Below are 17,322 nucleotides of genomic sequence, written 5' to 3' on the forward strand. Positions count from 1 at the left end.
GCGCTTCCAGCCAGGCTGCTGCCTTTTCCCAGGAGGAGCCAGGGAAGAGCTATCTGAGCAGCGAATGCTGCCAGAGCAGCCAAACTCAGCCTCATGCACCTGCCAGCGGTGGCAGCGGGGGGCGGCTGGCCCCTGCCGCTGGGGCTTGGGGGAGGTGCAGGGGAGCGCAGCCTGCAGCTGGCCCAGCCAGGGCACGGGCGCCAGGAAGCGCTCTGGGGCATTTGGAGAGTCACTTAACTATGGGGAAGGCTGGTGGGGATGTCCCAAGACCCAGCTTTAGCTTCTGGGTTGACTAACCTTGATCTATTTTGAAAAGTCTTAAAAACAAAAAAATAGCTCCAAACCAACTCCCCCAAAAGCCCACACTACTTTGTTAGTGCTTGAGACCAAAAGCATGAAGTGAGATTGTAAACAATTGAAATATGCTAGTGTAGGTCATCAACATAGGCTGTAAACATCTAAATGGAAGAATATAAACTCTGCAAAAAAAAGCATGCTTTTTTTTTTTTTTCCTGTTATATAGCATTGCAAAGTTCTTGTAAGGATACTTGAATGCTGAAACAGCCTGGGAACTTGGCTTCCCTCACAGCAGATTGATGTTCTTTGGACGGGTGCTCAGCCACGGAGTGATTTTGTCCTGATGTTGTGTGTGCGGTGGAGAGATGTGCTAGGAAGGGGGAGGCACAAAAGATGCTTGGAATGAGAATGAACCTCAGGAAAGGAAAAAGAGCAGCTTTGCAGCTACGCTGACAGTGTTGGTACTAGAATGCATAATAGACAACTAAAGATGCAAGGCTTTTTGTCTTGAGACGTTCAGAGAATATAATGGGAAAATATGGTTATATAGCCACTATGCACGTCTTTAAATATTATGGACTAATGTAAATCTTCAGTAATTCACTATGTTAGATGTACCTGCTGTCTACACTAAAACACCAGAATATATCCTTATATGTTCCAGTTTATATTTGCAAGTAATACTTAGATATTCTTGCAGTGCTGTCTGGAAAGTCACTTCCCTTGTATTGTTGCATACATGAATCCCATACTGTATGCTGATGGATATCAAAATCTACCTCTATTATATGTTTTTGATGTCAGTATTAAAACTTATTTTTGCACTGTCATTTCCTAGTTTTGGGGCATAAACATGRTGAGAAATAAAAAGTGTAATCTCCTGAGAAGAGCACCTTGTCTCCCCCCTAGCCCCCCACCACCCCCCCAAATTATTTGCTCTGTGTCGGTTCCAGGCTATCCCATGTCTTGGAGATTTAATGGTGGTGTCTGACTTCCCAGGTCATTTCAGGTTTCCTGTTTGGCAGCTCTGCCTTCTCTTCAGGATCTCTTGCTTTGCAAGACTGAAGCTACATCTAATCATATCTCTTCCTTCCTCCCAGAAGCTGTTCTCCCAAAGGGCAAAGGCATTGCAGAAATCCAGGGAAGGCTCTTATTCTCTTGTAGCAGGTTTTTTGGTTCAAAGCAGCATAAACTTCACTGCTCCTCCGCAGTGAATAGCTTGGCAAACACTGCAAAGCACACTGTGATGTGGAACAAGCTGATTTCAAAATGACATGCTGAGTAGGAGAAAAAAAGAAAAATCAAATGGGGAAAAACGAATAGGTAAAACAAAAAACAACCCCCACAGCTGACCAAACTCCAGTGTCCTTTTACATGCAAGCATTTGTTGGACATACTGTCCCTATACTCAGTTGATCCAGTGGTTTCAATTTGTAATGATGCTCTACTCTCTACCCGCCACCAAAGAAAAAGACAAAACTGGGGAAAGAACAGAACAGAGAGGTTCAGATCTTGACTTCGTTATCAAAATAGTGCTTTTCATACCCCTTAAGTACATCAGCATTTTCTTTAACAATCTTAGCTCATTTTTTTCTTATTTCTTTTTCGTTTTCTTAAAAATTGGCAAATAAGATTTAAGCCTGGAAAAAAAACAAGTCCATGCACGCAAAATTCTTTCACCATTGGACTAATGCCTGCATACATACCAAAATAATAATAAAAAGATGTTTATAACTTGGGGGCAAGTTGATCACAAACACACACTTTTATGCATAGATTTGGTGCACAGAGGAAGGCATAAGGCCTCACACGAGCAGGAAGAAAGGCTGGTAGAAGAAATAAAAATGGATACGGCAGGAAAGCATATCTGTGGTTACCTCCTGTGTTATGCTTATTGACCTAGTAAATGGAGATGTCTGCAAAGGAGCTGCTGTGCTATAAATATGCTAGTGCTAATATTATTAAAGCCTTCAGGCAGTTCAGTTTCATCCTTACGGCTTCCGAGGGGAAAGCAAAGGGGTGACCTGTGGCCACGGCTTGTCCAAGCAGCGCATGCCTGCCTGCGCTATGATTGCTTAGCATGATGTTGGCTGGGATTTTCAAAGGATTCCAGGTACCCTGGGTGGATCTCRAAACATGTTTAGGTGCCTAAATAATCATTTGGTGAAATTTTTGCTACCTAACTCTTTTGAGATCTTCATGAGCAAGACTTTTAAATGCTATTGAAGATGAGAGATAGGTAAGTGCTTAGAAGTTCTGAAAAGTCCACTTTGTAGCCTTTTTAGTCCTCTTTTGTATCTTTAGGTAAATAAAAATATTTCAGGAGCTGACCCCAAATTCTGTTGATATGCTGTAGGGGCTTTACGCCTATAGCCTTGCTTGAACATACCAGCCTTGCTTATTAAAGGAAAAAAACAGAGAGGGATAGAGTGAGAGAAGAAGAGCAGTAAGGAAGTGCATGGCTGATTAATAAACTAAACTATTGCAAATACTGGGACTAGAAAAGCCACTTGAAAGCAGACGATTATCCCTGGCCAGTCCCTGAGATCTAACCTCACCAGGCTGATGTTCAGATGATACCCTGAGCAGCTCCTGGTGGGGACCCAGCCCTCGTTCCAGCAGAGATGAAGGCAAGGTGAACGGGATGTGGTTTAACTAGGTTGTGACTTCGTTATCTTACCGTTGTCTAGAGCTATCTGGCAGCTGCTTGCACAGTGCAGAAGACTATGAGGCAATAGGAGAGGAAGGCTTTTTTATTTAAACAAAGAAACAAAAAGTATTTATGCACACGCACGTAGAGATATTAATGAAATTGCCTATTCTTTATTTTTTAGGTTACGGTTTTGTAGATTTTGACAGTCCAGCAGCAGCACAGAAAGCAGTAGCATCTCTCAAAGCAAATGGCGTGCAGGCCCAGATGGCAAAGGTAAGAAAACGATGTTGTTACAGGCTTATCTGAGCTGTGTGGGGAGAATTCCAAGACTCCATTTTGYGTCTGTTTTTCTTAGCTTTGCGGATTGTTTATTTCAAAATTTTTTTTTTGTTCCTTTGGCTCTAGTGGCTTATTCATCCTGACTCATGTGTGTTTCTACAGAGCTGTGTATCATGCATGGGTTCTGGTCTCTCTCTCCCCCTCTCTCCGGAGAGATTTATAAGATCTGAGCGCTAGAGTTGCAGAGCAATGGGAAATGCCTTTGTGCTGAGCGCATTGTGAAAGAATTGTGTTTGCTTTGCCTCGGAGTAGTCTGCGCTTGGTTTCTTTGCCTTGGAACAGTTATTCCTTTCTTACTCGCCTGGTGGGTTTGTCCGAAGGAGTGATTGACTGAACACRAGGGAAGTTTGTTGTATCTGCCTCATTTTAGCTTTTCCTGTCTTTTTATTTTAAAGACATAAATGGGACTGTACCAGGCTGCCTGAAAGTATATTGTGCTAGAGAGTCTATCTGGAGGTCACTGGAGTACATTGTTCAGRGAGATTGAGAGAGTCATGCTTTAAATCTCACAGCAAGCATGCAGTGAGGTAAAATACTCCATTTCTGGAGCTGTCCTGTGGCACCAAGCAAAGGGGCTGATGGAGCAAGGGAGTTACAGTAAATGATTATCACGTGCACTGGCTGTTGCCTTTGGGAAGGTGTAATCATACATCTTCGGGCTCTAGACCATGTTGGTTTGCAAAACTAGCTGTTGCTTTGTACTTTCAGAATACCTTGCATTACCATCACGATTAGCGAGATTTAGCCTCCTCAGAAATGATGCAGGTCTAGATTCTGAAACGTTAAAATCAAACAGGTAATTTGGAAAACAAAGTCAGCTATATCTATTACTATACCAACTGATAACTAATCGCCCCATTTGAACATTCTCATTGAAAGGAATGCTGCTGATTTAAAACTTTTATTTTTCAACAATACCCTACTCAAAATTAAAATAGAAAAAAACCCCTCTGTGATAAATGAGGTTCTTTTGCCTTGAGCTTCACCCACTGTGCCTTAAAGTAACTGGATACGATTCCCTGTCATTCTGTTTAACAGCACCCCACAATGCAAGCTATGCTGTTTTATTGGCTCTTAGTTTTTATTGACATGTGGCGATAAAATATATTTTCTTCAAATGGGTAAAAGATGGCAAGCTGAAGAATCTGAACACCTATTAAGGATCGTGTTATTTTATTTCTCTGATATACTGCATCTCCTTGTTAAAATATAGGCAATTTGATGCATTAGTCAACCTGTGAAAAAGAAACCAAAGACAGGAGATACATTCTGTGCTACTGGTTGATCTGAAATAGCAATTTCTGGGGAGGAATAAATCTATAAAGTTATAGATTTAAAGTTATAGATCTAAAGTTAAAGATTTAAAGATGACGCGATATTTGGTGTTCTGCGGACATAGCTGTCGTGCTTCAGAACGCTGAGCAACCTCAGCGCTTGCATATGTGGAAATACCAAAGGGCAAGGTGATTTAAAATACAGTATTTCGGATTGTTCAGTATTTTGGGGTCTCACTCCTACAGCTGATGGTTTTAGCGTGAGAAGGGCTGTGCCAATGGCTGAGGTTTTTATTATGGGAGATCTGTGGCGGGAGTAATTTTTCCCCCTTCCTGATTTAGAGGAGGCTGGTGCGTACGCTTTTGTTTGTATAAGGCTGACTCTATTTTTAATATTTAGCCATGGTGCCTGGAATCCTGCATAGGTTCTTTTTAGTGTGTTTGATAATTCAAGATAAATATACGACTGACTTTTCCTATCTCTGAAAAAATCAAAGTATTTAGAAGAACTGAGATTCAAAGGAAATTAAGACGACTGCACACAAAGCACACTGCATTGCTGAGAAGGCAGGAGCCTGGGAAAGCAAATCGATCTGGAGAAGCATGTTAATTCTTGCAAATGTTGGAAGCCAAGTTGCATAACAGGAGTGAAAGACAATGTTATCTGCCAGTGTCTGAATTAACAGCGAGGGCTCTGAAAAGGTTTGAAGATGAAGAGGCAGAAGAATGATTTAGCYGCTGCTTCTGGAAAATTTATCCAGAACAGTTGGATTTCAAGAACTGCTTTAAGTAGTGGTGAATGGTAGCTATCAGATAAAACTAAAGAAAAAAGAATATGCCTGAAAAAATTATCTAAAACTTTTGCATGCCACATTTCTTAATTCCTTTAAAAATACAGTAGTGTACTGTATTTTCTGTTCTTCGTTCCGAAACGTTGAAATTCAACCCTGTGCGGAGTTGACTCAGCACCCAAACAAAAGACAACACAGTGCTTCACGTAAGTGGAGTGTTACCGCTTTTATTTATAGCAACATGCTTCTAACCATAAATTACACCCACACCTAGGTAGTGGTTGCCCCCGTGTAATGTATGTTCAGCGAATGTCAAAAATCTCAGTCCAGTTGAGGACACTTTTGAATAAAGGTAAAAGAGGCCTTAGCCTGCTTGTGCYGTGCGCTGGTCTTCTCCAGCTGCGAGAAAAAGTATGTTGAAATGTCAGACTATTCTGTGATGTTTTCCTGGAGAGAAATCTTAGTCAGAAAGAGAAGTTCTTTCTTAGTTTTAACACAATATAATTTTTCTCGTAGAAATCCAGGAATCTTCTTTGAAAAACAAAAAGCAGAATTGAACCCCAACCCATGCTGGCTAACAGAAATGTCTTGTGGATACTTCAGTAAAAGTATACTTATTTTATTGATGCTTAAATCCAGCCRCCTCCCTCATTTTTATAGCATTTGGACACCCTTTTGGCTGCTTTTGTTTCATACTGCTGCCTCGGGAAGAAGGTTAAACTCCAATGGATGGAGGCTCCAAGTTCCATCGCTGCTGGAAAGCTTGTTCGGTTGAGGCTCACGCACCGCATAACCCAACACAGAGAAAAAYATCATTAAACATGCTTGAAGCTCTCATTTTGTTCTCTTGGATGCCATTCAGCCTCATGCAAAGTGGTCAAGCAGGAGGGAAATGCAGCTAAGGGAAGTATTGGTGCTGGACACGCCGAGGCAGCGACAGCAGCTGGGAGCTGGCGTTTGGCGGCTGGGCGCGCTGCTGCCAGCTCGGTGGGAGAAGGCGGCTTCACCACCTCCCGGCTTCTCTTAAACCTGCGCCCTCTCTGGCTGGCCTTTTCCTACTGCCCTCGCACTGCCACCCCTAACAGCAGTTTTGACTGCTGCCCTTCTCTTACGTCCAGTTACATTGCTCTAAGCTGCCCATCGTTTTCAGAAGTGCTAATTTATGGTTTTATTTATTTAGAAAAATTAACACTTATGGAGCTGCTGAGGAACKGTTTCCCAGCTGGTCTGGCTTATTTTGTTACGTGCTTCCTGGTTGCTATTGGAAACACCTCCGATACGCGGATTCATTTGCATGTATATAGTACCTACTTGCCCAGGCTCGTAGTGTCCAGGTGTTTTTTTGTTTTTTGGTTTCCTACTAAAAATGGCACAACGGACATGCCATAAAATAATCTCCAGGAAATTACTGATTTGTTTGTCTCATCGTGCTAGGGACTACACAAACGCAACACAGAAAAGGCAGTGCTTATGCACATGATTTATATTTTGGTTTGTTCGTGTGCTCTTTTCATTCATTTTTAGAGAAATGGTATAGACAGAACATGGAAAATTAATAAGCAGAATCTCGGTAATATGTGAGTTGGCTAACACAAGTAGGCAAGAAAGCTAGTACAACACATGAAAAACATATCAATGTTCTAATAAAATCTGTAGCCAGATCTATTTTTGGCATTAGCAATATTCYTCTGCACCAAATTACATATTTGTGATGAGACTTCCTAATCTGCTTTAAATGTAAACTTTTAATGATACCCAGGAGTCTATCTCATCTGAAAAATCRATAGAAGTTAGTTCTCTAAATAACTTTGAGGGTCTGAATCTGTGTCAGTCCTGAAATTGGTGGGCTGTACAAACTGTAGAATCAATGTATGTCTTCACAGACATTTTTGGGTCCTTTCTACCTTCTTTTGTTTCCAGTTTTAGTCTGCTGTAAGAATATGTACAGTGGAAGTTAAGGCTAAGATAGGTTATTGCAAAAAGTATATAATAGCTTCTTTAATATCTAGCAGTCCATTCAGAGTGTTGAAACAAATGCGTTTACCAAGGAAGTGTATTTAATCATACTGTTATACCCAGCACACTTATGAAGATTAGTAAATATATTTGGGGATGCATGTCTTCTCTTCTCTGGGTTTTTCTTTTCATACGTATAATGCATTTAGACATCCTTAGCACCTGTGTCAGAAATGTGGATATTGAAGAAATATTTAATCAGTGTTGGCAGTTGTCTAAATCCAAGGGACGTTTCTTGACTACTCTGCTGCAATAATTGCCATCCAGAGGGTACAATGAAGGATCTGGGTCTGAAATAGGACTGTGCCAATAGGCTCTGATGTGCATTGCTGGACAAGGGAATTACAAAACCTGATAGCGCTTCTTGTGTGATATTTTTCTCATCCCTCCTTCATGCAGAAGCTTAAATCCAGGGAATAATCACCAGCTAGGAGAAACATAGGAGGGAAACATTTCCCACAGAATAGCACCATGTATAAGAGCTTCTGAGGAACAACCGAGGTCTGGTTGCTGCATACTTAAATAGACAGTTTTGCTCAAAGGACCAAGGAAAAGGAAATCCCATGGAAKAATGCTATTTATTTTCCAGGCTTTTGTGTAGGTTTCAGGAATGGCTTTTATATGAGTCAGCTGACCAAATAAGTCCATTCTGCCTGCTCATTTTTCAGCTTTGTTTTCTCTTCTTTTTAAATTATTTCTCTTTTTTCACTGTCATATACCAATACTCTAAAGGGCTGTTACTTAAAATGGAAACTGCAGAAAATGGAAAGAATCTCCAGTGAAAGCTCCTCATTCTAATATATTTTTTAATCTAAAAAATAAAAACTGAACTGAAATATGGCCTATACAGTGAACATCTGATGCTCTGAATCCCACAAGCAGTTTCGTAATTCAATTCATGACTGAAACACCTGAAAATTTTACCTAGCCAAACTTCAGGATATTGGTTATTTGTGTATTTGGACTAGTGGATATCAGCCTTACTGACTCTTACTCTTACTTAACTCTTTTTTCCCCCCTTCTGATACTGAAGCAGGATGCTAGGGTTTAGAGTTCAATATTGAAATATTCAAGCTTCATTTTAATGGCATTCTTTAACTATCTGATTTTTCCCCCCCTCAAGCAAACTGTTGTGTAAAGTTAAATGTTTGTATTGGCTCTTTAAATCATTTTCTTCGTTTGCTGCGGGAGCCCTAGCTGGTGACTCTCTGAAAACTCCAGCGTGCTCAGCAACGTCAACGAAGCTGAGGACTGCATTGTAATGAAGTTGGCTACGTTCCACACCATTTCCTAACAAAACCCACATCCAGTATTGGGCTACTTCTTTACCAGTTGTCAAAGTTTCACACAATTGAATGTGTGTGTGAAACACTTTACAGTAAACAGTCCTATTTATCTTGCTAAAATGTTAACTATCTCGCCCTGTACTTCTGCACCATATGTATCCGATACTGACCCGAATCAATAACAATCCTGGGTTAAATTACAATGCAGAATTATAGCTGGGAGCAAGTGAAAGGTGGTTCAGTTCAGATTTGTAAATCAGAGATGTCAGTGTCTCTCTTTTGTTTGCTTTCTTTACCAAACCCACCGCAATAAGGGAGTCCTTTAGGAGCAATAACCACAAGCCCAACAATTTAATATAGTGCTCCTTATCAAAGACGTACCCTCTTCATCCTCTTGCCTGTTTACCTGCATGGTGGTTTTGCATAAACTGACTTTCATTCCCCTAATGGGGAATCACAGTTTCCTAGCTGGAGCTGGCCCTTTAAGTGCTGGTTTTGTAACTATTGAATTTTTTGTCATTCACTAAAGGATAGTGATTGAAGAAGATAATGGCACTGAAGAGATGCTAAATCATTTGTTTGGATCAGCTTTTATCGCAGAACTTTTTGGGAAGATATGCCTTCCCAAACCTAGAAGGCTTTCTGAGATGAAACACTGTCTAAGATTCAGGCATCAAATCACAGATGTGCTATAGCAAACTGCTAAGTTTATATTTCAGAAAAACTGAAGTATCAGATGAATGTGTCTTATGAGCTTCCTAGGCAATTAAGACTAAAGCAGTGGGCAATTTTGTAAGAAACAGCTGATGTGATGGATAGGGGTGATAACAAAGATACATGACTGTAATGGAAGGACTTCATAGRCTAGCACAGTGTGGCAAATTTTATGGTCCTGAGAACTATACGGTAGCCAATGTGAAATGAGTTTATGATCCTATTCCTGCTTTTAGACACATGTTTATCAGCCAACAGAGTGTACATTAGCTGGAGCCATTCTTGAAAGAAGAACATCAAGCAAGTCCAGGGATATAAAAATGTACCTGTCCTTTCACACTTGCATGTATTTCTCCTACAGTCATGTAGGCCAGTATGAAAGGGGCCTTGCATTGGCCGTGCTTGTACCATACGTGCTAAACTTACACACAAAAATTTCTGGTGGGGTGTTCAGAAGTGCTTAACTTAGCATAATTCTGCGCTCAAGCAGTGAATGGGACTTTACTGTTGATTAATGGAAAGACATTTAGGTCAATGCTATGTTGCTTTGTTCCCAAAAATCTTAGCTCAGCACCTTTCCTAACCACTAAGTTAGCTTAGAAAATCCAACAGGACATATGATCACGTTCATTCTCTAGCTATCACCTCAAATAGACCTTGCCATGGTATTTTACTTTCCTTTTCAAGTGTTGCTTTAGTTTCTAGATTGACTTGATTTTTGTCATACTGTAACTTCATCTAAGATTAAAACATTCCTCTGCCTTTGAAAGTTGCAATGTAAATAATCAGTAAGTATATCCACCTCCATTCTACTAATGCCCTGCGTCACAGAACAGATTCTGATAAGTGAAAGATGTAGCCAACTTCCAGACTGGAGAATAGTAGAATTGCTGGGTGCTTTTAGGGTTATGAACTTCAGCCAAACAAGAATTGGACTTTTTTCATAAATATACATTGTTCTTGACTTTCCTCTGACTTGGAACACATTTGAATTGGTAATAATACTGCTGAAATCCACAGAACTTTGGCAATTTAAGCTGTAGAGAAGAATGGGGCTCCCTATCTTTAGCGCTCACATAGCTATACATCTTGGCAGCTCTCATGCGCTCTTGCGAACTCTTTATGTTTGCAGAACAGGAAATCTGAGTCCTGCAAATGAGTTAAACACTGGAGTCAGATTAATTCTTTTTTCCCTCCACACTCAGGAAACTCCAAGTGCCCCACGGAGGAGTTATCCAACCACAACTATGCAGTTTGGGAATCTGCTCCTCAGATTGAGAGTAGCTATGTTCTGTATTCAGTAAGCACATCTTTACTCACCAGGAAAAACCCAGTGCACTCTGAAATGATCAAAAAATTTGTGGTTTTAGAAAATATTGCTGTGGTAGAGAATATACATAGCCTTTCCTTTAGTGACATATCATTTAATCATGTTCTTCTCTTGCTCGGCATGAGGACAGTGCTTTTGTAAGGTGAGAAACAAAACCTCATTGTATCTAGCATGTCTCCTCAGGAGAAGATGATTCACATGACCACCAGTGGGAGGATATGTGCATGCTTTTGGGGTCCACTTAGCCTGGACTAGAGACACAGATTCAACAAATCAATTGGATTTATTTGTGTGAAAATCAGACGACTTTCAGATTATTTTATCTGGAAAGCAGGTGTGTAGTACTGGCCTGTGCAAACTTCAGTAGCATTCCTTCTGGGTTGATGTGAGATCCCATGTAACAACTAATCAGCCTGGAAATACACAGGTGTTTGTTCTGCAAGTAAACAGATCTGCATAGATACTTCCAGTGCACACGTGCATCCCCCTCTCAATATCTAAATGTTACTGTATTAGTGAATACTCTGCTCGTTATTTCCTTATTAATGAACATCTCTCATTCAACTGATATGTCTGAGTGGTTTGACTGTAATCTAAATAAATTTAGGTTTAGATGCAGTTTTGTTCACTAATGAATAATAATTTTTATCACTGGAAAAAAACTCTTTATTTTTCCATTGTATAAAATTATCAAATTAGACTCTTCTCATGATACATGCAGCAAGCTGAGTCATGATGGCAGATCATTTTATTTTTTCAGCCCTTGGTCTTTCTCTTGATGTATTTGTGCTCAGAAAGGGAGGCTATGATGATGTGAAGGGTCAAATTCTTTTCTCAGTCACATTAGTCTAACTTTGACATGATCAAAATAAATGTAAGTGATATAAGAATGTAAAACTGGCCATGCTGGGTCAGAACAAAGGTTCACCTGACATCATATTCGCTTTCTGGTAGTGCACAATTGCAGTTGCCAACAGAGGAGCAGGGGAACCAGGCAAGCATGGGAGGATCCTTCCCCAGAGAGCTTGCCCAGCCTCAAGCCCTTTGTGGTCCAGAGGCTCCCTGGGCTTGTATTTCATTGCCTTCTGCAGAACAGCTCCAACACCCCCAGCCCCCCAGAAAAGAACTTATCCTGCTTTTTTTTTTTAACATTTAAAATTTTGGTGGCACAACATCCAACTATAAGAAAATCTACAGCTTAACTCTACATTCTTTGAAGGATCATCTCCTTTTCTTGCTTTAAAGTGGAAATGTTAATTTCATTGATTGCCTGCTAATTCTTGTATTGAAAGAGAAAGGAAACTCTTGTTCCCTACGTACTTTTTCATGCCACTTACAATTTTTTAAAACGCTGTCATAGCTTCCCTTAATCCCTGTTCTTTTTCCACTTGGAAAGTCTACTTAGTTGTTTTAAGGGAGATGTACAGGGATGTGCCTGCCTAAATAAGGATGCAGTTCTTAGAACAGAGGAGCAGTTGCTAAGTAATGAACATAAACCATGGCAAAGTGTTTTTGTAATATGAGAACACAGATCCTAGGAAGCTTAAGGGTCACTTTTTATCAATAAGCTGGACATATTGTTAGAATTTATCAGGTGAATATTGCTAATGCTGTGTATTGCTGCAGCCTGTGAAATGGGAAAGTGGATAGACAGGCGATGGGCACATTTGGCTAATATAAGATATTTTGTAAGGAGCACCTAATTCCTTACAAGGATAAATACACATATCTGATTAAATTGAGGAAGAGCAACTTCTCAGATAGGAAATGTCAGCTTTATAAAAATGCCAGACAAAAGATAAATAACTGAAGTATCAAAAAAATATGACTTTTCCTTTACAATAGCAAGTAAAGAAAGTACARCCCCACATATGAGGACTTATTTTCAGTGCTGTGTCAGAAGGAAATATACCCCCCAAAATCACATATCTGGGTATGAATTGGGCATTATAATTACCTGCTTAAATTCTGAGATTGTATAATCTCAGTTTTCCTTAAATCTTAGATCAAATTAGCGTCTCTCACACTGCTGACGAATACCTGAAGCCAGTGTCAGCAGTGGATCAATGGCTGGCCAAGTCTGTTGGCAGACTTTATGACATTAGCTTTGCCAGGAGCAGTTGCTCTAAGTATCCCTGTGCATTTTATTTTGCACTCGCTGCAAGGGCACGAAGGGGTGGAGTTACCAGCAACATTGCAGCAGATGCCTTCATATCTAAAAGGAGGAAGGAGTGCAGTGGATCTCATGCTGTGTAGACGCATCCTTATTTAGGAAGTGTGTGTGTTAATGCTGTTCTACTTTCCCTGGTGCTCATGGAGGTAAATGACCCTCTGTGTTTTGAGAGGCGGAGCCGTAGTCCAAAAGGGTAGAGACATGGAAGATCCTAGGTACAGCAGGTTTCTAGTTACTCTAGCTGTGTAGGCAGAAGGAGTCCTTGTGTGTTTCCCAAAGTAACCTGTACAAAGTATGTCCCGGGAACTTCTAGGGGATTTCCGTCTACCAAATACTCGCCTTACACTGCAGTAATTGAGGTAACAACAGTTATCTCCTATTCTATGCCTAATAATTTTGCAGTCTCTAAAACTGTAGAGAACAATGACAACGTTTGATGATTCTGCTATTCTGCAAGTGCCTCTTTGTAGCTTGGAAAAGTTGGAGCCCTCCCCCGAGCAAGTGTGGAATCAGAATGGATTTTTATGATGTTTGACCAGATGTATGTTTTGCCCTTGTTAGGATGGATAGAACTTTGCTTAGCTGAGTGCCGGGAAGAAGCAGAAGGGTCAGTGTCTGCTAATTGCCACATTTCAGTTATCTGCAATCTTGTATTTTTATGAAGATTCAAAAAGAAAAAGAAATACTAATGAAATGGGATATGAATTGTTTCTTTTCTAAAGTCAGAAAGTTTTGGATTTGGAATACTTAAGGCTTGGTGTTGGAAAGCTTGAGCTGGAATTCCTCAGCCCAAATGAACATATCTTTCTGGGAGCTGTCTTTGACATCTTTGCCTCGGAGATCATTTCCTCATGCAATTAAACCATTCCTGGTTCTTAAATGTTGTTGATAGACAGATGAAGAGGGAGAAGACGCTCTGGAGAAGGGCTTCCCCATCTTCAAAGGTATCTTGCCACTTTACTATTCTGCTCAGTCAATATATGATGGTGCTTCACTGCAGTATCACAGTTCTGTGTCTCTGTGTATGGATATACAGTTTTTTTATATGTGCATGCATAGTTGATAAGTATTAAAGTAGCTATATTTGTATAAACATATAGCATATTTATAGATGACCATTTGGAAGTATTCTAGAGAAATTTTTATAATGTAATACAATTCTCTTGAGTGAGAGAAGTGTTAGAGTAGGACTTTTATAGTGTGTTTTGGTGGAGTGTGACTATTTAATAGTAATTCTTCTAAGCACTGGGAATAAAATGCTGTGCATTCTCTAGGAATGTGCTGTAGAAACAGGAAGGAAATTGATGGTAAATTAAATCTTGTTCATATTCAGCCGGTATTTTTTTCCATCTCTCAGCAAAAACTGGCAAAAACCAAAACAACAACAAAATTGGAGAGTCTGAGACGAGATTTAGTGATTTACTGTCTACTTTAGCTGTGCCTATGGCTCGAAGTAGAGTTACATAGCCTCAGGGTTTTCCAGATATTTTCATAACTTATTCTTGTGTTTTGAATAAAAGGTTGTGATCCCACCATTTATCTAAACATTTTCGTAGTTAACTACACCAATTATAACTTGTTATGGAGAACCAGAAGCATCATTTACGTAGCTGTGTTGTTTTATTATAGCAATGCAGCATAAAACAGCCTGCAAAATCAGTGAAGGGAGGGCCTTTGCGGTGTCTTAACTTCCACAGAAAAGTTTTCCCATGGTGTTTTAGTGCTGCTTAAAAAGCTGTTCCTTGGTGAAGAGTCCCCTATTGTTAATAGCATGGCCTAGTTCRTGCCAGACTTCATTCTTACTGAACTGTGCACTTCAAATTTTAAAACCATGTTTTTGGTAAAGGTGCTAGGCCAGCTTGAAACTGCTCCGAATGCTGAATGTAATGGGGTCACGGGGGTCTCGCGGCTTTGCCCTCTCTGCTCTGGCTGCTGGGTCGACAGTAATGGGAATGGTTCCTTTTCAGAGTAAAAATTTCATTAGGTGAAATGCTTAATGGCTCTGCTTCGTATGATCAATCTTCTGATTATTCTTGAACTCGGGTTTTCTTCGTTAAAAAGGAGTGTTAGATACAGACTGTGCTTTGCTTTGCTTGAAGTTCAAATAAATAGTTCCATCTTGCATGATTGCACTGTTGCTTGCGATTTACTTCTCCTGAGTATAGAAGTAATTTACAGATTGCCTTACAGGAGTATGTTGAAGAGGCTGGACATTTTATGTCCGTCAGCAATTAGATTAGTTACCAGGGTATGCGCTCCCGTTAGTGACCGTTGTGCTGGCTCTCTTTGATCTCGAGATATCTGTGAAGCACGGCGCAGGCTCAACCAAAGGTCACTGTCTCCCCAAGTAGCAGCTTCTCTTCAGATTTGTCACACACTTTCCTCCTTGGAGCATCCTCTAGTACATTACCTTTTCATTTCACTGGGTTTTACTAAAGGTTTCTTCTTTTCTTTGGTCAGAGGTCTTTTGAATGTTAGTAGCTGAGACCTGAAGCACTTTATACTGTGAGGAAAAAACGCTCACAAAACGCAGCACTCTTTTCTGTCACCTGGTCTTAACGGTCCATAGATCAGATCAGGCATCGACTGATCCCTGTTGATACTCTTTATTGCCTGATTGCAGGTATTTCTTTGAGAATGCTTTACATGTTAGTTTTGGGCTTTAGACTTAGCAAGTTCTTTATAGTGATCTTTACCTTCAAAAATGCCTTTTCCTTCTATAATGTTTGCAGTGATGTATAGATAGGTATGAATCTGTTGAAGCATGAAAAGTGTAGTTTAATCAAGCTGAAGTAAGCCCAGTTTAAATTCATTTTGGACAGTGTGGCTTGAGCTCAGCAAAGTATAAACAAAACTGATTTCTTCTGGTTAAAACAGTGTTTGTATTTGTTGTAAAATCTTACCATTTCTTGTCCTTGCAGTCTGCACTGGAAGCAAAGCCTCACATCTCTTGTTCACAGCCATATGCTCATTGCCAGTCTGAGCTTACCAATGGCCAACTTATTTCCCTTCGTTCACACGCCAGTGCACTCCTTTAACCTCTGCCAGTCCTTTCTGTCTTTGTTAACCCCCTTGAAGCATTTATAAAGCATTATCATGTCCATTTGCTACTGAAAATACACCGAATTCTTATAGAGTGTTCCTGCATGCTTTTCACCATCCTATTGCAGTTATATGAATTTTGGATCCAAGCTGGCTTGCATCTGGATGTTACAGGAGGTGGGCAAAGCGAAAATGTGTTTCTACTRGAGACGGTTTCTTCTTACAGGATTCCAGTGATCAATAACCTTTTCTATACCTTTTCCAGTTACAATCCATCTTTCTTGGACAGGAAGGAGCGGAGCTGTACGCCATTTTCCCAAGAGGGCCATGGCAATGCTATGCAAAAATTTTTATACTTCCGTCTCTCAGTTGGGAAATAATATGTATTTTTACCTTGCTTAATGTGTGCTGTTTACTGTTTGGCTGTTGTTTAACACAGTAAATGTGATGGCCCGATATGCTGAGCTGCTCCAGAAGAGTCTTGCCCAGCGTTGTTTTCTAGCTGTATATAATTCCAAAAATATTGTCAGCTTAATAGGAGATTTAAAATGTCAGTTAAATTTAAGTGGTTCTAAACTTTAAATGCTTTTTAAAATGCTGCATTTCACAAAGAAAAGCAGAAGTGAGAAAATGCCATTAGAAGGTAGATGAGTTGCTARGATTAATTATTGATATCTTTATTCTAAAGAACCATTTACTTCAATCATGATAAAATCTCACCTACTTTAAAAAATGTGGATCGGTTTCCATTGAGTTGGCAGATTTATTGCCTTTAGGATTACTTAAAAAAAMAAAAAACCTTTGTGTTATCTATACAGATATTTCACTGTTAAAAAGTTCTAACAAGAAGACAGAATGGTGAGAAAAATAGGCCTGAGTTACAGATATTTGATTTGTGGTATGCAAATGGGTATTTTATTTACTGTTTCTATTTTCACATTAATTTGTTGTCAGAATCACTGTTCACGTAAATATTATATAGAGAAAAACCTTAGGACCTGCAAGACATTTGCTAAGGGAAATACCTTCTCTCTTCAAATTGACACTGTTGAGGGATGCATTCTTGAGATATGTTTGCATCTAATATTTCTTTTAGGCAACTATGAAATATTGCTGCCACATTAGAAGCATCCTGATGACAGAAACATGTACAAATACTTTCCAGGGAATCAATTTAAGTTGTTTTAAGAGAAAGAAAAAAAAGTAAATAATTTGATTTTTGTGAGCAGCAGTTCAAGTCTGGAAGTTTAGATAATTTAGATGACCCTCAGCCTTGTTTGTGCTACCATTTCTAACTGTGTTTCCTATTAATAGTGGTCAGAACTACACAGCAGTGATTTGTGGTTCTGAAGTTTGCTGTTTTAGAATATGGACCTGTAATTTTGGCCCAAAGTTAACAGATGTATT

General features: G+C 39.8%; 1 protein-coding gene across 3 annotated transcripts in view; it reads left to right on the forward strand.

Annotated features, from left to right (window-relative positions):
• Nucleotides 1-17,322, forward strand: part of RBMS3 (RNA binding motif single stranded interacting protein 3) — a 440,168-nt gene that overhangs the window by 179,447 nt on the left and 243,399 nt on the right. For all 3 annotated transcript variants that reach the window (XM_026064203.1, XM_026064206.1, XM_026064204.1), the window contains exon 4: nucleotides 3,132-3,223. In XM_026064203.1, coding sequence (XP_025919988.1) covers nucleotides 3,132-3,223 — 92 coding nt within the window. The remainder of the gene's footprint in view (nucleotides 1-3,131; nucleotides 3,224-17,322) is intronic.

Source organism: Apteryx rowi, unplaced genomic scaffold, assembly GCF_003343035.1.
Source record: "Apteryx rowi isolate R43461 unplaced genomic scaffold, aptRow1 scaffold_210, whole genome shotgun sequence".
NCBI lineage: Eukaryota > Metazoa > Chordata > Aves > Apterygiformes > Apterygidae > Apteryx > Apteryx rowi.